The sequence below is a fragment of the Typopeltis vanoorti genome, chromosome 16 (assembly GCF_054136105.1).
Source record: "Typopeltis vanoorti isolate ZY-2024b chromosome 16, IOZ_Tvanoo_1.0, whole genome shotgun sequence".
Classification (NCBI taxonomy): Eukaryota; Metazoa; Arthropoda; class Arachnida; order Uropygi; family Thelyphonidae; genus Typopeltis; species Typopeltis vanoorti.
Genome location: NC_143564.1, coordinates 36,907,821 through 36,932,118, shown reverse-complemented (window position 1 = coordinate 36,932,118; position 24,298 = coordinate 36,907,821). Strand labels below are relative to the sequence as shown.

The window sequence follows — 24,298 nt, the reverse complement described above, 5'->3', positions numbered from 1 at the left end:
TTGTGCTGATTTTCATTGACATATTCCATTCTGATCACCGAAAATTTATAATATTATTATAAGTACTTACGAGGGAATGCAGACTTTTTCTCCTGTATGCTGGTTTTGTAGGGTAGGTAAATATAAATAAAATAAATGAATAAATCTAAGCATTAAGAAAAAACAATCATTTATTGTCAAATTTTAATTAGTAAAAACAAAACACATAAAAATAGTAAAACGTATATTGCAAATTAAGTTCTTAATGACTCCGATGTTTTTGGGTCTTTGAATTACAAATTCTTTTGATATTAGGCACAATATTAGAAAGTTGAATTCTCATATTTGGTGTAGCATTGAGTCTGTTCTTGGGCTTTGATTTGGTTGCAGCATAATATGAAAATCCTGCCTCGCATAAATATGTAGTTGTAAAAGGAAGTAAAACAAGAATAGCTAGTTTTGACACTGGGATACTCTTCTCTTAAATTTGTCCAGAAATCATTTATTGGCAGTTCCTTGTGTTTTTGTTTTAAATCAGAGTCACTAATTAAGTCAATTAGATTTTCTTAGTCACTTGCGCTGAATCCTGCTGGCTTAGCTGTCACTGTAAATGGATTCAGAAACCAGGAATTGTCCACACTGGATTTTGGAAAATATTGCAAAAGGTTGATTGCAAGTCATGCAAGTGTTCTAAAATTACGTTAGATACTTCATTTACTTTAGAATTTATTTCAGTCAAATATTCATGCAAGGTGGGAAAACAATCAAAATTATTCTGTTCTACTGTAGAAATCCAGAATTGCAACTTCCTATCAAAAGATGCAATTTTATCTCTTGTATTAAAAATTGTAATATTCTTTCCTTGTAATGATAAGTTAATTTCATTGCATTTTGTAAAAATATCTGCCAGATACACAAGACTCATCAACCATGAAGAATTTCTTAATAATTCAATAAAATTTTGTCCTAAATTATGTGACATCAAGAAGACCATTAACTCACTATGAAGATCAAAAAGCCTCAATAATGCTTTTCCTCTGGATAGCCATCTCACTTCAGTGTGTAATAAAAGTGCGTTATGTGCACTACCCATTTCATTGCACAAAATTTTAAATCTGGGTTGAAGTGGTCGAGATTTTAAATAGTTGATCATTTTTACAGCTTCATCCAAAATAGTTTTTAAATATGTAGGAATTCTTTTTGTTACTAGTGCTTGTCTATGCAAAACACAATGACTTTTGATGGCTCTTCTAGCTACTTGCAGGATACCTGTTACAACTCCCTTCATCTTTCCTACCATTGCTTGAGCACCATCTGTACAAATATCAATACACTTCTCCCAACCGATTTCCTGTTTTGTAATATAATTATTAATACAGTTCAATATATCTTCTCTGGTAGTTTTTTCTTGCAGATATTCGCACATGAGTAAATCTTCATCAATACTTTTATCAAATATGTAACGAACAAACACCAGTAATACAGCGAGTCTGGCAACATCAGTAGATTCATCCATTTGCAATGAATATTCACTGCAAAGTCTAAGTCGATGAATTAGGTCTTTTTCTATGTCAGCAGAAAGATCTTTGATGCGGCGTGAAACGGTATCATTTGATAATTGTACTGCATCTATTTTTTTAGCAGCCTGCTCGTTTAACATGCATGATACAATGTAGTTCACACAAGGCTTAATGAGCGTCTCACCAATTGTATGAGCTTCACCATGAAGTGCAATGCGGTAACTCACGCGAAAAGACGCCTCTGTTGTATTTTCAGTTTTAGCATTTGTAGTTATTTGAAGTTTAGATTTTTCAAGCGAGTCACTTCGTCTCTTAAAAAAATGTATATCTTTTCCTTTGTAATCAGTGTGTTTTGTTTCGAAGTGCTTACGAAGTTTAGCTGGAGCCAAAGAACTGTTTACTAGTATTTTATTATATAAAACACACATTGCATCAGGAGTATGTGTATTGCCAATACACGTAAATCCATAATTTAAATAACTTTCATGGTACTTCTGTTTTGGTCTGTTCTTAGATGACTCTTGTTCTTTAATATTAGCTTTTGAAGAAACCACAGTTTGCAATTCCATATCTTCTCCAATCATATGAGTAGATGTGTAAGTACTTGCTCCTTCTTCTGTTAAAGTTCCTGTCTTTAAACAAGGATCCATGGGTTGTTTTTCAATAATATTCAAATTCCAATATTTGTCAGAGATATAATAAAAACAAATAGAATTGTGTTGTAAAGGTAAATTTAGTATGAAAAACAATAAGATTATAAATAAGAAATGTCGAATAATATAAAAGTAAATTAATAATGCAAAATAGTAAAAAAAGACTGCAACACACAAAAGTAAATATGAATTATAACAATACTTGTAAGAAAAGTACTAATCAAATACGTATCAAATAATATAAAAGCAATTGTAATAAGAATGATTTGATAAAATGTTCAGTAACAAAAATTAAACAGTTCGAAATAAATCAGATATTAACTATAAAATTAGTTAAAAGAGTAAGAAGAATTCTTTTTTTAAAAGCCGCCTCGCCTACTCCCTATATATGGGAATAAAAAGGCGTTAGCTGATTTCTTTTTTTCTGAGGACCTGGTCCAAACAAATTTACTCGTAAATACTTTCCAAAATTTTTTAAAATTCATACATTAACATAAGTATTGATAGTTAATTATGGCATAATCATAAAGAGTATTAGTACACTTATGTATACAGTGTGGCATGTTGACAAATATAAATTACATTTAAATTAGTTATCAATCACTGGACTAATAAAATCTTGTAGCATGTCATAGTGTCTTCAGGCAAACATCATTAAATTAATTTGTGCTGATTTTCATTGACATATCCCATTCTGATCACCAAATATATTCATAATATTATTATAAGTACTTATGAGTGAATGCAGACTTTTTCTCCTGTGTGCTGGTAGTTTTCCCCTCCTTTTGTACATCCTGGAGATCTTTGTAGGCTTGAGGTGGATGACTCACTATATGTTCCGTCACAAACACCTTCAATAAGAGATTTCTTAATACCAAAATTAAACAAAGTGCCTTGTCTCTCATCATCATTGTCATCCGTATCAAGGAATTAGGCATAGTATGGCCTGTTCCGGCCTTAGAAGTCATTGTTGAATCGTTTAAGAGGACGTCCTGGTTTTCTTTTTCCTAATGGCTTGTACTTTAAAGCTTGTTTTGGTATTCTTTCTGTTTTCATTCTTTGAACGTGTTCCATCCATCTATGTTTATATTTTTTAATTTTTTCAATTACTGGTTCTTGGTTTAATTCTTTCATAATTTCTTCATTTCTTTTGTGATCAAATAGGGTATACTTTGCAGTTTTTCTCATAAACTTCATTTCTGCTGTTGTTAATCTTTGTTTGTCTTTTTGTTTTATTGTCCAGATTTCGCTTCCATACATTAAGACCGGTAAGGCTAATATATTGTATACTTTTAGCCTGGTTTGTTTTTGAACTAGGTTTGGTTTAAATATAGAGTTAATTACTCCTGTTATTTTTAAATATTTTGCAATTTTTATGTTCATATCTTTTTCATTTTCATAAGTGATCATACATCCTAGGTAGTTAAATGAATTCACCTGTTCTAAGATCTCATTATCTAATACTATTTTAGTTCTTGCTGGATCTTGTCCTTTAAAGGCCTTGTCTCTTATTCATATTAATCTTAACTCTGTATTCCTATTACTTTAAAAAAAAAACATGGCACTCCGGTTTCAGAACAAGCACTTACACACTGCAATACGAACTTGCGAAGAAAGTATTCAGTATTAATAGATTTGAGAACCAGATACTACCTTGATCTTCAATTTCAGTGGAAAAATTTTCTTTATACTTCCTTGCTGATTGGTCACAAACATTTGCAACACAGCTGTTATTTCGTTCAGTTTTGAGAACACGCCGCCCATTGTTGTAATCGGCTTGCAGGCAATTTTATGATCAGTCATAAACGGCGGTATTCTCTTTCCTGATTGTTGATAGATTTTAATGTGTGAAAATTAACGATAATTCATGAATATTTCCATGTTTACGAATATACTGCTTGGTCACTGACATTTGCTACACAGATGTCATTTCCTTCAGTTTTGAGAACGGAGGATATGACACCAATTGTTGTAATGGGCTTGCAGACAATTTTTATGACCCGTCATAAACAGCGGCATTCCCTTTCCCATATGTTGAAAGGTTTCGATGTGTGAAAATTAATGATACACAGATGTTATTAGATGTTCTGGGTCTGAGCATTTCGACATATTCACGAATATTATTCTCCTCAGAATATTTTTACTATAAAATATTTATTCGTGAAAAATGCTTAGAAAACTAAAATGACAAATTCCAGAACTTCTCGCAGAACACAGTTTGAGAAACCCTGCCTTAAACATAAATTCTCTGGAGACACCACTCTCTCAGGCAAGGCATTCCAATCCATAACTCTGCATGCAAAAAACCTGCTTCTTACTCCCCTGCTCACAACCTCCTTATACAGCTTCCAGGGATGACCTCTGGTTCTTCCCTGATCTCCCACCATTTTCTGTAAAACATCTTAGCATTGATCCTATAACAACCCCTTACTAATTGATCCTATAACAACCCCTTACTAATTACTCTATCATATCACCCCTCTTTCTCCTATCCGCTACTCTAAATTGCATCTTCTCAACCTTTCCTCATCATTCCATTCCAGCGATCAGAAACTACCTTAGTCAACTGCGCCTGAATCCTTTCCAACATCTCTTCATCCTTTTGAAAACCAGGTGACCAAATTTGTGCACAGTAGTCCATGTGTGGCTTAATCAGAACCTTATACAATAGAACAAGAATCTCCTTATTTCTACAAGTTGGTGTCCTTTGCATCATTCCCAGAATTCGTTGTTGTCCTCACAATTTTGGCAATATGTCCTCTAAATTTCAGATCCTTATCCACTATCATCCCAAGATCTCATGTTTCCTCTACCTCCAACAATATATCCCCACCAAGCAGAAATTCTACAAAGATGGGAATCTTTGTTTCCCAAATTTTAAAACCGTAAATTTTGCAACATTGAACCGGCTTCACCATTCTTGTGCCCATTCACTCAATCTCTTCAAATCTTGTAAGGCAAATATCTTCTCTACTCTTCACAGTTTGTCCCAACTTTGCATTGTTGCAAACAACTGAATATCCAAATCTTTGCCAATATCATTAACATACAGGTTAAACAGCAACAGCCCTAAAGCACCCCAAAAGCTCTCCCCCCATGCACAACTTGCTGATACTTATCAGATAGCTAGTCTCCAATTCAATTCACTGATTTAATATCCAATCCCATCCGCTCTAGTTTGACTATCAACTTATCATGCAGTAATCTGTCATGAAAGCCCTTGCATGACGAATCTGTTGACTCCATGGAGATACCTACGGAGTAAATAATCTTCAAACTAGGATCCATTCAAGCATATCAGATTTTAGAATTTATGCTCATGGTACATAGCCAATACAATCATTTTTCATTCTAGCCATTTATTATATTTCAGTTAGCATACAACATAACTATCAGATGAAACAGGTCATGGATTCTGAGCAGTTTTAATAATTTTTGAACAGCTAAATGGCTTGCAGAAATAAAACTCAAATCACCACCACTAATTGGGGAATTAAAGTTTTGATACATTAGTATATCTTAATGTGCATTGTTTGTAGTCATGCAATCACAGTAATACTGTCTTGCCAGATGCTCATGTTTCATAATGAACAAGCACCTCAACAGTATTTCGTATTCTTGAAAATGTTCAGTATTGCTAATAGAACAAAAACTGGATTGTTGGTATAATAGAAAAAAAAGATAAAAAAATTAAAAAATTAAAGTAATTAAATCAGTAGAAACAGGTTATAAAATCAATCTCTTTCCCTTGACTAATCTAATCAGCTAACTGCATGTTCAAAAACCAACATGGTGGACATGCATTGGTACATTAGTCAAGTCTACAGAATATCTTGATAAATTAAGAAAAATGAAAAAGAAGTGTGTATAAACGTGCAAAAACATTGTATTGCATTATTGAGCCCTTCTAATGCATTTCATCAGGTGAAACTTTTATGATTAAACATAGTACTTGTTCATCATTCTTTCATATATACCACATGTACAAGGGTGGGGGTTGGAAAGTTCTGATAAAAACCTAAAACAAAAATATTAAAACAACTGATGCAACCACAAGGAAGAACATAAGAAGAAGCAGAATTATGAAGGAAGAACCTTCATAATTCTGCTTCTAGTATATTCTTTCTTGTATGTTTGTGTAGTATATATATATATATATATATATATATATATAAATAAAATATTCATATACAGTTGCTTCGAAAGAAATCGGTGAACAGTATAGTGTGAAGAACAAACAGCCATGGCACTAACCTTAGGACCTCATTTCCCTGCAATGACTGCAGCAATTTCCATGGGGCATTTTCTACACTAGCATATGATAGAAATCAGTGAGAATTTTGGTATGTAATGTAATGAGGTCCTGGACTGTTGTGGGGTGGACGTTCACTTGACCTCACCCAACACTCCAGTTCCTCCCATAGATGTTCCATGTGGTCTTGACCTTTAGCCACCTTTAGCTAAAGGTCTTGACTTTTAGCCACCTCCCAGGTCTTGACCTGGGAGGTGGCTAAAGGTGTGCAATTTGTGATTAAGACAGGGTATATGTGGAATTACCGTGCTGGCAAGTATGACAAGCTTAGGAGATTGCTTGGATCAGTGCCATGGCATGTACAACTGCAAGGGCTGGACGTCGATAGAGCATGGGAAGTGGTCAAAGAGCATTTACAGGAGGTTATGGCTGATTGTATACCTAAGGTCCGAATAGTGAAACAAGTAGGGGTTAAATGGATGAATAACACGATTAAGCTTGAGCTGCAAAAAAAGAAACAACTATGGAGGGAATTTAAAGAAAGGGGTGACCTGCAGGCACACGAACGGTATAAAGTGCAGGCTAGAAGGGTAACGAGTGTGGTAAAAACAGCAAAAGCCGATTATGAAAGGAAACTAGCTATGCATGCAAAAGAGAATCCCAAACAGTTTTTCAATATGCTGTAAGCAAGAAAAAAACTGTATATGGCAAAATGATTTTAAGGAATGACGATGGTAAAGAGTTCACTGAACCAGTCGATATAGTGGAGTTACTGAGCGAGCACTTTGCAAAAGTATATCATCCAGGTGGTGACGTTGAAAAAATGAAGGAACCATTAGTTTATACGGGAATTGTGATGAATGAAGTGGAGGTGAATAGTCTATTACAGAACCTTAATGTGAATACATCTGTGGGACTGGATGGTATACCGGCACAGGTCTTGCATGAAGCGGCTAAGGAATTATCAGTGCCCTTGACCATGTTGTTTAATCTGAGTCTCGGGTCTGGCTTGGTCCCGAAGGCGTGGAAAGAGGGGAAAATAGTTTCACTGCATAAAGGAGGATCCAAGACTATGGTTGCAAATTACCGACCGATCAGCATATCAGGAGTCATTGTCAAGGTCTTGGAGAAAGTAGTCAAGGGAAAAATACAGGAATGGATTGATGAAAATGAGATACTGTACAGAGGACAGCATGGCTTTGTGAAGGGTAGATCATGCCTCAGTAACTTGCTCAAGTTTTATAACAAGGTGACGGCTGAACTGGATAAGGGAAATGGGTTTACAGTGATACTGCTGGACCTGGCAAAGGCATTTGACAGGATACCACATGGAATTCTAATCCGTAAACTACAACATATGGGAATGGATATAGGGTTGGTGAGATGGATAGCTGGGTGGTTGATGGAGAGATATCAAAGAGTAGTTTATTCAGGAGTAGAGTCCAAAAGATGGCCTGTGACTAGTGGTGTGCCACAGGGTTCTGTTCTTGGACCACTGCTGTTTAATCTGTTCATTAACGATATAGGGAAGAGTCTAAGTGGGATAGTTCATTTGTTTGCTGATGATGCAAACAAATGAACTGTACTCCAAGAGATTGCTGAGGCCAGGGACTTGGGAGTGTTGGTAGATAGGGAGATGAAGTTTAGGGGGCACATTGCAAAAGTAGCTAAATCAGCTCATCAACTCACTTGGTTGTTGAAAAATACCTTGATGAGCAGAGACAAGCAAGTTATTGTACCTCTGTACCGAGCCCTGATAAGACCTCATCTCGACTACTGTGCCCAGATTTGGTCACCTCTGTTCCTTCTTGATGGGGAGGAGGTGGAGATGATCCAGAGGCGAGTGACTAAGATGATAGCAGGTCTATGGAATGAACCATATGAGAACAGGTTGAAGATTTGTGGGTTGCAGAAACTAGTTGATAGGCAGAAAAGAGGAGATATGATTGAGACATTCAAATTGCTAAAAGGATTCTATAGGATTAATTCAGAGGATATTTTTGAGATTAGGACTGGTGGTGGGAGAACTAAGGGACACACATGGAAGCTGGGCAAGAGCGTGGTTAGCAGGGGTGTTAGAGCTGGGTTCTTTACTTTTAGAGTGGTAAATGAGTGGAATAAGCTGCCAGAGTCTGTTGTGGGTGCTATGACAGTGAGCGAGTTCAAGGCAAGGTATGATAGATACTGTGAGAATGTTGAACAGTTGTGTGAACATGATGTTTAGGGCCTCCCTCGATGAGTCTAAGAACTCCCTGGAGTAGCCTGTAATAATGATAATAATGATAATGGTTGATAGCAGACTGAAGGCCATTCGAATTGTAGTGACGTTCATGTCCACAAACAATGCAGTTACAGCAGCAGTCTTATGACACAGTCCATTGCCTTGCTGAAAGAAACATTGGTCAGTTCCATAGGAATGCCACAAAGTTAGTATTGCATTGTCCAGAATGTTCAGATACCTCTTGAAGTTCAGTGTTCGTAGCACCACAAAAAAGTGAGAGGCAAAAGCAAGGAAATTACCATCACTCTGAATTTCATAGTTGGGATTATGCGCTCTGGTAAGAGACGTTCATAGGGCATCCAACACACCCACACCTGTCCTTCTGCTCAGTAGAAAGTGACATAATTTTCTAAGTTCCCATGTCCCTCTGTACACACACATTATGCCACATGTTGATTCAGGTAATGTTGGGCTTTCATATTGCAGTCCTACAATGGAATCCCATGTTGTGAATGTTTTTGTGCAGATTAGCATTTTGATACTCAGAACTCCACATTCAGTGCATGGGCCAACGAATGATGACTACTTGACCCTACGGTCAAGTACAGTGAGTGTGGTGGGCCATCCTCTGTGAGTAGCACTTGCATTTGTCTCCCTGCACTTACATCTTAGTTTGGTATCACTGATTGTTACCTGGGATGATGTTCTAAATTGTTAACAACTTGCCGAAAAGATAAGCCTGTAACATGTCATCCTGTTACAGTGCCTCTTTTAATCTCTGTCAGTTTCCTTCTTGCAGCCATTTCACTCAGACACATTTGCACTGACTTGGGAGTATTATATTCCTCCAATTTATACTGGCTATAAGCACGTGACTTGTTACATGGCAAGGACATCCCCACAAACACGGTCTGTGGGAAGATATCCATTAACATTTCATTCCCTATATATATATATCATCCATTCAGTTGAATACAAAGTCTAGAGACAAAAAAAAAACATCTCTAAAGTGGCATGAATGTTTGTGATTGTCTGTGAAAATACTACTGGTGGCAGTGGGAAGTAGATGCCATTGGTGTAGATCAGTGCTTCCCAAACTTATAGATGCCAAGGCCCCCTTTGGAAATAAAATATTTCATGGCCCCACCATCGAAGAAAAAAAAAATCGTGATTCAGACATATTTTATTGTATTTATATTCAAGATTTTGCATTTGCAACCTTTTTGTGATTCTTATCAATACCTTTCAAAAGAAACTTATATAAATAAGCATATATTTACTAATATTCATTAAGTGCCGAAATATGTAAGAAGCAAAATTTCTGAACCAACATGAATGTGTGATTTTTTCCATTAAAATATAAAAAAGAAATAATAAATAATGAAACAATATAAAAAAGAAATAAAACAATAAAAATTTAACACGTTTCTTTTAAGAATCTACTTAGTCTTAAAACATTTTAAATTTGTTTTCATTATTTCACAGCCCCCTCAACAAAACTAACGGCCCCCAAGGGGGCCTTGGTCCACATTTTGGGAAGCGCTGGTGTAGATGATGCGGTTCGTTGTAGTTGGTGGATTGAGTGGTGGAGACAGAGAGATGTAGAGTAGGTGCCTTCCCTCGATGAGTCTTTGGACTCCCTGGAGGTGTCACATAACAATAATAATTTGAATAACAGTTACATAAGAGTGAGAGGAGTTGTGAAATGTATAATGCACAGGCCTGAAAAGTTACCGGTGTTCTATGAAAATCAGAGTGTGAAAGGAAATTGGTCATACAAGCTAAAAGCAATTCAAAAATTTTTATTATGTTGTGAGTAAAAGACAGGATGAATGTGGAAGAATAACTACTGAGTGCAAATGGTACTGTAGTATTAGAAGCTAATGAGATTGTTCATTTAATGAGTGCTCAATTTGTAAGATATATCAACTAGGTGTATGTAACAAAATGTACAGTTAGTAGCATTGGATGGAGAGATAATAGAGTTGCTTGAGGATGAGGTTGAGAGCTGTTGCAACCTGGATAAGAATTAGGCACTAGGGACAGATGAAATATCAGCATGCATGCTAAAACAATGTTCAGTTATACAAACATGTCAAAGGCCTAGCCTTGGACATGTTTTGTGCGCTTTGGTGTAATGAAATTTCCAATGGCATATTATATTAGTGGGGTTATGATACAAGAAATTGCTAGGGATCTTTGTATTATGGTGGATAGGAATTTGAAGTACAAAAGTCACATAGAAAAAATTGTAAATACAACTCAGCATAACTGGATTGTTGAAACGAACCTTAACATATAAGGATAAGGAATTTTGCCTATTTACAAGGTCTTCATAAGACCACACCTGGACTACTGTATGCAGATTTGGTCTCCTGGGTTACAGGGGGATAAAGAGGCTGTGGAAATGGTGCAAAGAAGAGTTGAAAAGATATTGGGATTATGGAATGTAGATTATGAGGACAGAGTATGTGGATTATAGACAGGTTAACAGGAGAAAGAGCAGTGATACGATAGGTCTATAAACTTCTGAATATGTGTTATAGGATATCATCTGATGAAATTTTTTGTTATGTGGAAGCTGGGGACTAAACATGGACATCCTTGGAAGTTAAGTTTGTTTGTGGTTAAAGAAGGGGTAAGAGCTAGATTTTTTTTTTTCCCAGAGTGGTGAGTGAATGGAAAAGCTTACCTATTGAATTAGTGAGTTCATTTAATGTGAATGAGTTTAATTGAAGGTATGGCAACTGGTTTGGGTGATGTATAGCCTCCCTCAATTTATCACCGACTCCCAGGAGGTCTCAGATAATGATGATAATAAATTATCAATCTCATCTCTGCAGTTTGCAAGATGGCAGGTTTAAGAAAATAAGGCTAGTAGATGCCAGCTTCTTCCTAACATGGATTTCAGGCCAGGTGGCCTGTTCTGGTCTCATGCCATCTCTTTGTTCGTCTTCTGATTTAGTAGATGTTAGCTTCATAGATAAATTCAAAAGTTTAGCTCTGTGAAGAACATTGTTTGCATTGTAAAAGATTGTCTATAAATCTCTGAAAAAAAGAGGATTGGCAAATGCCAAGGCATTTCTAATAAAAACCTGCACAACGGGAAACGGTTTGCCAGAAAAATGTTGCTGTCTCTACACATACGTAGGCAAGGAAATTAGTGGCATTGATAGTTGATTAATAGTTTGCATTATTGAGTTTCAAAATTCGGGAAAGGTAGACGAGACAATTTGTTGTGTTTATGTACAATGATAAGTGAAAGGAGTGGATTTGTCAGCATCGCACATTGTTATCCCACTTTCTATAAAGTGGTATTAAATATTATCTTTTTCACATCATAGATATTGCTGTCACACGATAGACAGTATTTGCATTTATACAGTTTGGGGAAATGCAAATTTTGTTTTTTGTGCTTTTGCTTTTTGTGGATTCCAAATCTAATTTAAAGATATTAAAAAAAGTTCTTTTGCCCATATGCAAAAAAGGTGGGTGGCCATTATCTGAAAACTTGCCTTCAGTTAGTAAACAGCACTTTTCTGTCATGTTCAAACATTAGAAAAATCCCACAAAATGTGACAGCATATTAACTAAAGAAAAAGCTATTATCAATCAGATAGTGTAATGTAACTGTTGCTTTACGTCAAAGAATTTCATATAGTTGCATTTCTAATTTCTGACTCAGTTTTAAGCATACAAAATTCTGATAGTGTTATTTTTAAATTTGAACATTTATTTTTTAAATGTAATATAAAGAAATTGAGCTTAACTAAAATAACCATGACACTACTAAACTTGCATTTTTTTACAGATGGCAAAGCCTAAAGGTGAGAAGAAAGGAAAATCTGCTCTTAGTGAAGTAGTAACAAGGCAGTACACAATTCATCTGCACAAACGTCTCCATGGAGTGTAAGCAATATGTACAAGATTTGCTTTAATTATTTCATTGGTAACTTAGACCTGATATATACAAGTTTGCTCTGAAAAGTTCCTGGCCTAACAGTGAAAAAACAAATTTATAATTTCAAAATTATTTTTATTTTTCAACATAATCTCCCTTAACACTAATACATTTATTCCATCGATGCTCCAGCGCCACTATCCTGTCTCTTTAGTGGTTCTCAGTAAGATCTACAAATTACCCCTCTACAGCTGCAATCACCTCTTGATTCGAAGAAAAATACTGACCAGAGAGGGGGAGTTTTAGTTTTGGGAAGAGATAGAAGTAGGAGGGAACCAAATCTGAGGAATAGCGTGGATGTTCCAACAATTCATAGTGCTGATCCCTTAATTTTCCCATTGCCAAAACACTTGTGGGCAGGTGCATTGTCCTGATGAAAGATGATTTTTTTCTTCTACCCTTTTCAAGATAATCAATAATCAAAATGCCTTTAGCTCCCTAAAACACCATGCCATGACCTTATCTGTTGATGGAACTGACTTTGTCACTGAACAACTGGCTTCTGTCCACTGTTTTGATTGCTGTTTGGATTCTGGTGTGTAATGGTGAATCCAAGTCTCATCCATAGTAGTAAATCGATGCACAAAATCAGCTTTATTCTTGTTAAACAGCTCCAAGCATTGTTCAGAGATTTTCATGCGAATGCATTTTTGATCTGCTGTGAGCAAGCGCACTACCCATCTTGCGCAAATCTTTTTCATTTGCAATTCTTCATGTAAAATATATCCTATATGTTCTTTTCAAATGCCTATAGTCTCAGCAATTTCAGGCACTTTGACTCGCTGATCATACTTGATCAGTGATTTCTGTGTTACACTTTTTGGACGTCCTTCACATCGATCATCTTCAAGGCCATGTTTAAACTCGGCAGCCCATTTCTTAATTATTGAAAACGAAGGAGAAGAGTGCCCATAAACTTTTATGAACTTTAAATGAATTTCTTTTGGTATTAAACCTTCTTTTACAAAGAATTTCATAACTGCACGATACTCAATTGTATCCATTTCATGGTATGCAGACAACTGTATAAAGCAAACTACTTGATAGAATGACTTGCAATTTCACATGGATGTTTATGACAGATTTACTAACTTCAGAAAAAACAATCTTGCTTATAGTGTTGCCATTTATGGTCGAGGCCGAGAACTTTTCAGACCACCCTCGTACACATTGTTCAACTTTAACAATTTAGCAGTTATCTCAATAGAGGTGACATTTAAGGATATTTTTGAGAATGGATTTAGGTATTTTCGCAGGCAGAAATTGTAGCATCTGGCATCAGTTTTGAGCAGGAATATCTGGGACAGAGCTCCAGAAATTCACTCTCCACAGGTGAGTTATCAGAGACAAGTGGTGAGTGAATTTTCAGCCTCGTTCTAAATGTATTCAAAATATATTATTTTCCTCTTATAATGTAAACTTTTTTTTTTTTTAAATATCTCATTCACTGTAAAGTTATTTGATCAGGGGTGGCTGATCATAGAATTGGAAATAAAACACAAAAATTAAATTTGGCATAATTAAAAAACATTTTTACATTTTATTTCCAGCACTGTTAACTTTTAAGTAGGTGTGCATTGTAATATAGTATTGTCTTAAGCTTATTTTCACAGCTCGCAACATGAATTTGTTCAAGTAATTAAATACTTGAACATTTTTCATAATGAAAAGACTTTTTAGTAGTGTTATTTAAAAAAATACAATTCCATTGCAAAGATATTGCAAAACAGAGAATGAATCATCTGACCAAATTGCATCATGCATTTGAATTAATAGCAAGTTTAACCTACTTTTTTGTTTTTGTGAATTTTATTATTTGTCTTTCCTATTAAATTATTGTTTATGGATAATTCATAAATTCACCATTCATTATGAACAATAAACAAAAGAAAACAATGAGTTGTGCTTAGCTGTATTGTAGTTTACATTTTAAATCCACACTAAAGTAAAGCATATTTCTGTATCATAATCACCAATGGGTCCAATGCCCATTGGTATCTGATGCCTATTTCCTATGTCCACTTGTTACCATCCTCTTCTATTTATACCATCCATTATATCAAGCATCAAGGTTTTGATCTTTCTACTGTTATCCATTCTGCAGATATGTCCAAAAAAACTTTTCCTTTGAATTATTTTCTGCATTAGATTTTCTTTGCAGTACAGTTCTTCATTTGTTACTTTATTTAAATTAAGGGGATATTAAATCCCACATTGTTTTAAAACCGAATAAGAAACTCAAAGATCGGAATCAGAGTTTCATGCCGAATATAGTAAACTATAAAAGTATCAACGATTACTAGCGTGAGCTAATGCAAGTAGTCCTAGTACATAGTACAAACTCGAGCAACACGCAGCAAAGGTGGTAAAGTTCTGATCGCTATTCTTGGTATTTTCCATAATGTAAAACCACATTTCTGTTGGCTCTTTATATTTAAGTAACTTAATGGGTTGCACCTTTTCGACAACTCTTATAGCAGAGTGTATAAGTTCTTTTAGCTATACCCTTTTGTATTAATTTTGGTCTAGCTACTCACTGAAGAAACCTCAATAAAGGCTGAAACCGGTCTGGATAGTGACCTCCCACCATAATGTAATAACAGCATACATTTCCTAGGAAATGTTTATACATTATGGAAGATACCAAGAATAATGATCAGAACCTTACCACCTTTGCTGCGTGTTGCTCGAGTTTGTACTGCATACTAGGACTACTTGCATTAGCTCACGCTAGTAATCGCCGATACTTTTATGGTTTAATATATTCGGCATGAAACTCTCTGATTCCGATGTTTGAGTTTCTTATTCGGTTTTAAAACAATGTGGGATTTAATATCCCCTTAATTTAAATAATGTTTATATCGCTGAAATGAAGCCTGTTGGCTCTTTATATTTAAGTTCATTTGTTACTTTTTGTAACCAATTCGAATAATCTTTCTATAACATGTTTTTTCAAAAGCCAATATCATCATTATCATCATCAAATTTCTGCCATGTACTGAATATGATAGCACTACATGAAAATTTTACATCATTACTAACTTTTTAGCTACAGTTTTCCTCCAATCTGTTACTTGTGAAGACTCCAACATAATCAGATCTTATATTTAAGGCACTTTTTACTGTATCAATCCACCTATATCTTTGGTCTTCCTCAGGGTATTTTACCTGCCAACCTAGCAGAGACCATCATCATCATCAAATTCCTGCCATGTACCCTCAAGGGGTGTACAGGATATGACAGTACTACATGAAAAAATTACATCATTACTAACTTCCTATCTACAATTTTCCTCCAAATCAGTCTGTTACTTGTCAAGACTCCAACATTATCAGATCTTATATTTCTATCGTCTAAGGCACTTTGTACCGTATCAATCCACCTATATCTTGGTCTTCCTCTGGGTCGTTTTCCTGCCAACCTGGCAGAGAACTCTTGTTTTGCAAATCTTTCCTCTCCCATTCTATTTAAGTGACCATACCACCTGAGATTGGCTCTGCTAACGCATTCCTGGATGCTGGCAATGTCAAGTTCTTTCCTAATATCCTCATTTTTAATATTGATATTGCCATTGATGCCATCTGTTCACGCCTCTAATCTTTCTCAGGACTCTCATATCTGCGGTCTCTAGTCTTTGGTCAAGTGTTTTACTTCTGACCCAGCTCTCAGATCCATAAGTTAAAACTAGTTTGAACACTGTCTTGTATACAGCTAATTTAGTGTTCTGACTAATTTCTTTCTTATTCCATATGAATTTATTCAATTGACTTCCCACAATACCAGCTTTGCTGATTCTGTTGTCAATTTCTATATTTAATTTACCATCTTCAGTAAAAATCGTGCCTAAGTAGCTGAAATGTTTTACTTGTGCCACAGGTTCTCCATTCACAACACAGTTGACATTTTCAATGATTCTGCCTATTTTCATTGTCTTTGTCTTTTTATTGCTGACCTTCATACCATATCTATTACTACAGCTATTCAATTTAGTCAGAGAATCTTGCAGACTTGTAGCGGATTTATTTAGAAGTATAACATCATCTGCATAAAGCAAAGAGCTGACATTAACATCTCCAATTTTGATATCAGGTTTAATACCACTTTCCTTCATAATGTGATCCATATAGATAATGAATAACAGAGTGGATAATGTACATCCTTGTCTCACACCAGATTTAACATTAAACCATCTTCCTGTACTTCCTTCAATTCTAACTGCTGACTTACAACTCAAATAAAGACTAAGTATTGCTTGATATAATGCCCCATTGACACCATATAACTGCAGCGTATTGAATAGTTTCTCTCTTGGCACCTTATCACATGTCTTTTCCAAATCGACAAAGCTTAAATACAGATCTTTGTTATATTCCCATGCTCTCTCGACTATTTGTCGTAAAGTGAAGATCTAATCCTGACAGCCTCTATTTGGCCTGAATCCAGCTTGTTCTTCACCAAGCTTTTCTTCCACAATTCTTCTCAACTGTTTCTCAAGTATACTTGCATAGATCTTGCCAGGAACACTCAGTAGGGAAATACCTCTGTAATTCTCACATTCAGTTTTATTTCCCTTTTTATATATGGGTACTATGAGAGCTCTACTCCAATCATTGAGAATTCGTTCCTCTGTCCAGGCTTTCTGAACTATGCAGTGCAGCCACTGTAACTCTTATACTTCAGCATTTCTGGTTGAATATCATCTACTCCTGCTACCTTTCCACATTTCAAGCCTTTGATGGCTTTTTCTACTTCAAGTATGGATATGTATTCCTGACTGCATGCCTGGTCAGTGTTTTTTTATCACTGTGCTGTCATCACTGCTTGTTTCATTTAGCAGTTTTTCAAAGTAATTACTCCATACTTCAAGGATATCTTTTTCTCCTGTTTTCATGTCACCTTTATCATCTCTAACTCCTTTTACAGCACTCTTTCCTCCATTCCTAAGTTTCTTCAACAACCTCCAGAATATTTTGCCACCTTCGTGATATTTATTTTCTATATTCTTGCCAAAGTCCTCCCATGACTTTTGTTTAGCTAGTTTTACACACTGTTTAGCTTTCTTACATTTGTCTCTGTATTCTGTAAGAGTAAAAGCTGACCTATTGCCAGGAACTTTTGATATGCTTTCTTCTTTTCCTTCACTGCCTCTTTAACTTCCTGTGTCCACCAGGGAGTTCTGATTTTTTTATCCTTGCACACAACCTCACCACATGCCTCTCTGGCAGAATCAATCAATGTTTTCTTCAGAGTTTGCCACTGAATCTCCAAGGTTTGATTCCTGTTCTCAAACTCTTTCATTTTCTTTTCAATAATCTTTCTGTATTTTAGTCTACAGTTCACATCTGAGAGCTGCTCAACTTTTATTCGTTTTAAAACTTTCTTACATGTTATTCTTTTCAATATGAAATTCAATTTTATCCTGCTCAAGACTAAATAGTGATCACTTCCAATTTCAAATCCTCTGTACACTCTGGTGTCCTGCACCAGGGAGGAAACATCACTATCAACAATAACATAGTCAATGAAACTTTTCTTATTCCTAGCCTCTTCTCTCCATGTGAATTTGTGCACATATTTATGTTGGAACATGGTGTTAGTAATAACCAGTCCATGTCCTGAGCAGAAATCCAACAGATATTTGCCATTATTATTCGCTTTGCTCTTTTCTCCAAATTTTCCCAAAATATTTTTGTATGTCTCATAATCATTTCCTACTCTGCTATTTAGATCCCCAACAAGGACCAACTTTTCCTTTTTCGTTGTGTCAGTTGCTTTTTCTAAAGCGTCAAAAAATTCCTCCACTTCTACCTTAGTAGAACCTTCTGTGGGACCATAGGCACAAATAAGTCTCATTGTCCAGTTCCCCATTCTCATATTTGCCCACATTACTCTACTTGAGACGCTGCCATTCAAGAAGATTAGCCTCGTATTTTGTGTTGAATACTATGGCTACTCCTTCTTTTCCTTGATTGTCATTGCCTGAATATATAACATTTTGTATTTATTGCTCAGAAAGATCTCACCAGTTTTGGTCTTTTTTGTTTCAGTCACCCCTATTATGTCGATCTGGTACTTATCTAATTCCTCAGCTAGCTCCATTTCTTTGCCATTCAGACTTCTTACGTTGATAGTACCGATCTTTAACTCTGGTGATGTTGAGTTGGGGTTTGCTTTCAGATTTGTTCCAGTAGCTGACTTTTCGCTGTTCACCCTGGTTCCCTGGCGAAAACAACGGGGGCCTTGTTTAACCGGGCGACGCCCCAGCCGGCATGAAATTTTGTCATGTTGTACCATCATTTTTTATTTTGGTTTAACCAATAAGAATACAATTTGGTCGGCTAAATCCCAAATTGCCAGCCCATCCTCGTTCGTTCAGTATCAAAGTAGATACCCAACAGGGTGCACCACGAGAAGGTGAGGATTGGACATTAGGTCAGAAGCCCTGGTTGGTTCTCCGCATTCCTTGAAAGGCTATGTGGAGGTCTCCTCTCAGTTATACAGCTTTGACCCTTAAGCACCCCCCTAGCAGAGATTTGTTTGGCTAATCTTTAATCTCCCATTCTGTTTAAGTGACCATATAAATGAGATTAGTTCAGCTAACACATTCTTGAATGCTAACAATGTCAAGTTCTTTACTAATATCCTCATTTTTAATGTGATATTGCCATGGATGCCCCAAATCTTTCTCCGGGCTCTCAGGGCTGTGGTCTCTAGTCTTTGGTGAAGTGTTTTATTTCTAACCCAGCTCTCAGATCCATAATTTAAAATTGGTTTGAACACTGTCTTGTATACAGCTAATTTAGTGTTCCGACAAATTTCTCTCTTATTCTATATAAATTTATTCAGTTGTCTTCATTAAAAAATCGTGCCTAAGTAGCTGAAATGTTTTACTTCTTCTATAGGTTCTCCATTCACAATGCAGTTGATATTTTCAATGCTTCTGCCTATTTTCATCATCTTTGTCTTGTTATTGCTGACCTTCATACCATATCCATTAGAACAGTTATTCAATTTACTAAGAGAATTTCATAAAATTGTAGTGGATTTATTTAGAAGTTTAACATCTGCATAAAGTGACATTAACATCTCCAATTTCAATATCAGTTTTAATGCCACTTCATAATGTGATCCATATAGATAATTAATAACAGAGGGGAATAATGTATATACTTGTCTCACACCAGATTTAACATTAAACGATCTTCCTCTACTTCCTTCAATTCTAACTGCTGACTTAAAACTCAAATAAAGACTAAATATTGCTTGATATAATCCTCATTGACCATACAACTGTAGGGTTTTGAATAACTTCTCTCTTGGCACCTTGTCATATGCCTTTCCAGATCTAAAACTTAAACATAACTTAGACAGATCTTTGTTATTTTCCCATGATATCTCAACTATTTATCATAAAGTGAAGTGAAGATCTGATCCAGACAGCCTCTATTTGGCCTGAACCAAGCCTGTTCTTTACCACGCATTTCTTCCACAATCCTTCTCAACGGTTTGTCAAGTATATTTGCATTTATCAGGAAAACACTCAGTACAGAAATACATATGTAATTTTCATGTTCAGTTTTATTTCCCTTTTTATATATGGATACTATAAGAGCCCTACTTCGATCATCTGGAATTCGTATTTCAACTATGAGAGCTCGACTTCAACCATCAGTAATACATATCCAAGTATGGATATGTATTCCTGACTGCATGCCTGTTAAGTATTTTTTTAGCACTGTGCTATCACTGCTTATTTCATTTAGCAATTTTTCAAAGTAATTACTCCATACTTCATGGATATCTTTTTCTCCAGTTTTCATGTCACCTTTATCATCTCTAATTCCTTTTACAGCACTCTTTCCTCCATTTCTGAGCTTTTTCAATAACCCCCAGAATATCTTGCCATCTTGATATTTTCTATGTTCTTACCAAAGTCTTCCCATTACTTTTGTTTAACTAGTTTTACACAGTGTTTAGCTTTCTTACATTCCTGTCTGTATTCTCTAAGAGCGCAAGCTGACTTATTTGCCAGGAACTCTTGATATGCTTTCTTTTTTTTTTCCTTCACTGCCTCTTTAACTTCCTGTGTCCATCATGGAGTTCTGATTTTTCTATCCTCGAAGACAACCTCACCACATGCCTCTTTGGCTGAATCAGTGATTTCTTCAGGGCTTGCCACTGAATCTCCAAGGTTTGGTTCCTGTTCTCAAACTTTTTGAATAATGTTTGTGTATTTTAGTCTACAGTTTCTGGTTATATCTGAGAGCTGCTCAACTTTTATTCGTTTTAAAACTTTCTTATGTTCTGCTTTTCAATATGAAATTCAATTTAATCCTGCTCAAGACTAAATAGTGATCACTTCCCATTTCAAATTCTCTGTACACTCTGGTGTCCTGCACCAGGGAGAAAACATCACTATCAACAATAACATAGTCAATGAGACTTCTTATTCCTTGCTTCTTCTCTCTATTTGAATTTGTCCACATTTTTATGTTGGAACATCATCATCAAATTCCTGACATGTACCCTCAAGGGGTGTAGAGAATTTCCTATCTACAATTTTCCTCCAAATCAGTCTGTCACTTGTCAAGACTCCAATATTATCATTATCAGATCTTATATTCCTGTCGTCTAAGGCACATTGTACCGTATCAATCCACCTATATCTTGGTGTTCCTCTGGGTTGTTTTCCTGCCAACCTGGCAGAGAACACTTGTTTTGCTAATCTTTCCTCGCCCATTCTGTTTAAGTGACTATACCACCTGAGATTAGCTCTGCTAATGCATTCCTGGATGCTGACAATGTCAAGTTCTTTCCTAATATTAAACATGATATCAAAATTGGAGATGTTAATGTCAGCTCTTTGCTTTATGCGATGGTGTTGTATTTCTAAATAAATCTGCTACAAGCCTGCAAGATTTCCTGACTAAATTGAATAGCTGTAGTAATAGATATGGTATGAAGGTCAGCAATAAAAAGACAAAGACAATGAAAATAGGCAGAATCATTGAAAATGTCAACTGCATTGTGAATGGAGAACCTGTGGAACAAGTAAAACATTTCAGCTACTTAGGCACGATTATTAGTGAAGATGGTAAATTAAATATGGAAATAGACAACAGAATAAACAAAGCTGGTATGGTAGGAACTCAATTGAATAAATTCATATGGAATAAGAAAGAAATTAGTCGGAACACTAAATTAGCTGTATACAAGACAGTGTTCAAACCAGTTTTAACTTATGGATCTGAGAGCTGGGTCAGAAGTAAAACACTTGACCAAAGACTAGAGACCGCAGATATGAGAGTCCTGAGAAAGATTAGAGGCGTGAACAGATGGCATCAATGGCAATATCATATTAAAACGAGGATATTAGGAAAGAACTTTATATTGTCAGCATCCAGGAATGCATTAGCAGAGCTAATCTCAGGTGGTAAGGTCACTTAAGCAGAATGGGAGAGGAAAGATTGGCAAAACAAGTGTTTTCTGCCAGTTTGACAGGAAAAAGACCCAGAAGAAGATCAAGATAGGTGGATTGATACAGTAAAAAGTGTGAAAAAAGACAGAAATATAAGGCCTGATAATATTGGAGGCTCTTGACAGGTAAGAGACTGATTTGGAGGAAAATTGTAGATAGGAAGTCAGTAATGGTGTAAATTTTTTATGTAGTACTATTATATTCTGTACACCTCTTGAGGGTATATACATCAGGAATTTGATGATTATGACTTCCTACCAGATCAGCTTTGTTGATTCTGTTGTCTCTTTCCATATTTAATTTGCCATTTCAACTTAAAATTGTGCCCAGGCAGCTGAAATGTTTTAGTTGTTCTGTAGGCTCTCCTCCAGTTAGATGAGGTTTTCAATGTCTTTCTCTTTTTTTTTTTTTTTTTGCTAATGTTCATACCAAATTTATCACAGAAGTTATTCAATTTAGGCAGGGAATTCTGCAGACTTGTATTATATTTATTTATAAGTATAACATCATCTGCATAAAGTAAACAGTAGAGATTAACATCTCCAGTTGTCATATCAGGTTTAATACCACTTTCTTTCACAGTGTGATCAATCTAGAATAATAAATAACAGAGTGGATAATGTACATGCTTGTCTGATACCAGATTTAGCATCAAACTGTAAAAATAATCATAATTTAAATTTATGAATATTTTTTAAAATTGTTTATGTTAGTGTATTATTAGTTTTGGTTTTGTAACACGTATATTGGCACTTGAGATGTGTCCGTTATTGATATTATTATTATTGTCAAAAGGAAATGTAAAGCATTTTAAAAATTTATGTACTTACTGGATTTTTATAGTTGTGTTACCTTCAGAAATTTTATTGTAGTTTAAAATTATTGTCGTGTTTTATAAAGACATTCTCATTATGCTAACGGAAACAACATGTCAGCCATTATACCTAACTTCTTGCTTGCCACCTTGCCACTTTCATGGAGTGCACATGATCGTCGAGGAGTTTGATGCATGATTGACAGCTGACAGAGATAGTGTTCGGTATTGAAGTAACGAAATCGGGAGAGCTAATGGAAGTTTAAGAACGCAGACTACAGGAATTTTGTTCTTATGAAGTTTATTTAGTTTTATGTGACAGTCGGAAGAATATTAATAGTAGATTCCAAAAAGATATTATTATTATTGGCAAAAGGAAATGTAAAGCATTTAAAAAATTTATTTACTTACTGAATTTGGATAGTTGTGTTTCAGAAATTTTATTGTAGTTATTGTCATCTTTTATAAAGATATTCTCATTATGCTAACGGAGACTGTCAGCCATTATACCTAACTTCTTGCTTGCCACTTTCATGGAGTGCACATGCTCGTCGAGGAATTTGATGCATGATTGATAGCTGACAGAGCGTTCGGTATTGAAGTAATGAGGAAAACGAGAGAGCTATTGGAAGTTTAAGAATGCAGACTGGAGGAATTTTGTTCTTATGAAGTTTATTTAATTTTATGTGACAGTCAGAAGAATATTAATTGTAGATTCCAAAAAGGAATAGCAGAACTGTGGGTCTTTAAACTGGAGGAGTTGAGACTGTCAACAAATAATTAGTAAATAAAAGAAGATATTGCAGTCTGATTGAAAGCCTTGTTCTTCAACCTGTGATCTGCTGACTGGCACTGGTTCACAGAAATTTCCTGGCAGTCTGCCAAAAATTTCTTCATCTCTCAGAAGAAACAATGCTCCAGCTACATATATCAAATTTTCTAACTTATAAGCAGCAGCAGTTGTCAGACTAGCTAAAAATTGTAATTTCATAACATTGGGTTTAATATATAAAATACTATCTACATTGGTTTATGTTTTTGTCTTAGCCGTCAGCCGGTCTGCAAAATATTTCTCCTATTTTTCTGGTCCACAGGTGTAAAAAGGTTGAAGAACGCTGATCTAAAGGAATGTTCAAGGAAACTCTGATTGGAAAGTTTCATCTGCCTTAAGTATGGCAGATATATTTGTTATTTCTACTGGAAAGGGTGATGGAATTAGCTCAACTTAGATATGTTGTTTTTGAAGTACTAGAAGAAACCTTTTTAGCTCTGGTACAAAAATTAGTAAATTGTGCATCAAACTGAACTGTAAGAGTATTTATACTTCAGTGAGACAGGAGAAATAATATTGTGTTCTACCTATATAAGGGAGAAAAAAAGGATCCTATAGAAAAGAAGGAAATGTTAATATTTTCAGAA

At 35.4% G+C, this 24,298-nt stretch overlaps 1 protein-coding gene across 1 annotated transcript in view; it reads left to right on the top strand.

Moving 5' to 3' along the window:
• The window catches only part of RpL31 (ribosomal protein L31), a 60,705-nt gene that overhangs the window by 3,995 nt on the left and 32,412 nt on the right, over positions 1-24,298 (top strand). Inside the window, exon 2 of the mRNA XM_090406108.1 lies at positions 12,437-12,534. Within this exon, the coding sequence (XP_090262234.1) occupies positions 12,437-12,534 (98 nt within the window). The remainder of the gene's footprint in view (positions 1-12,436; positions 12,535-24,298) is intronic.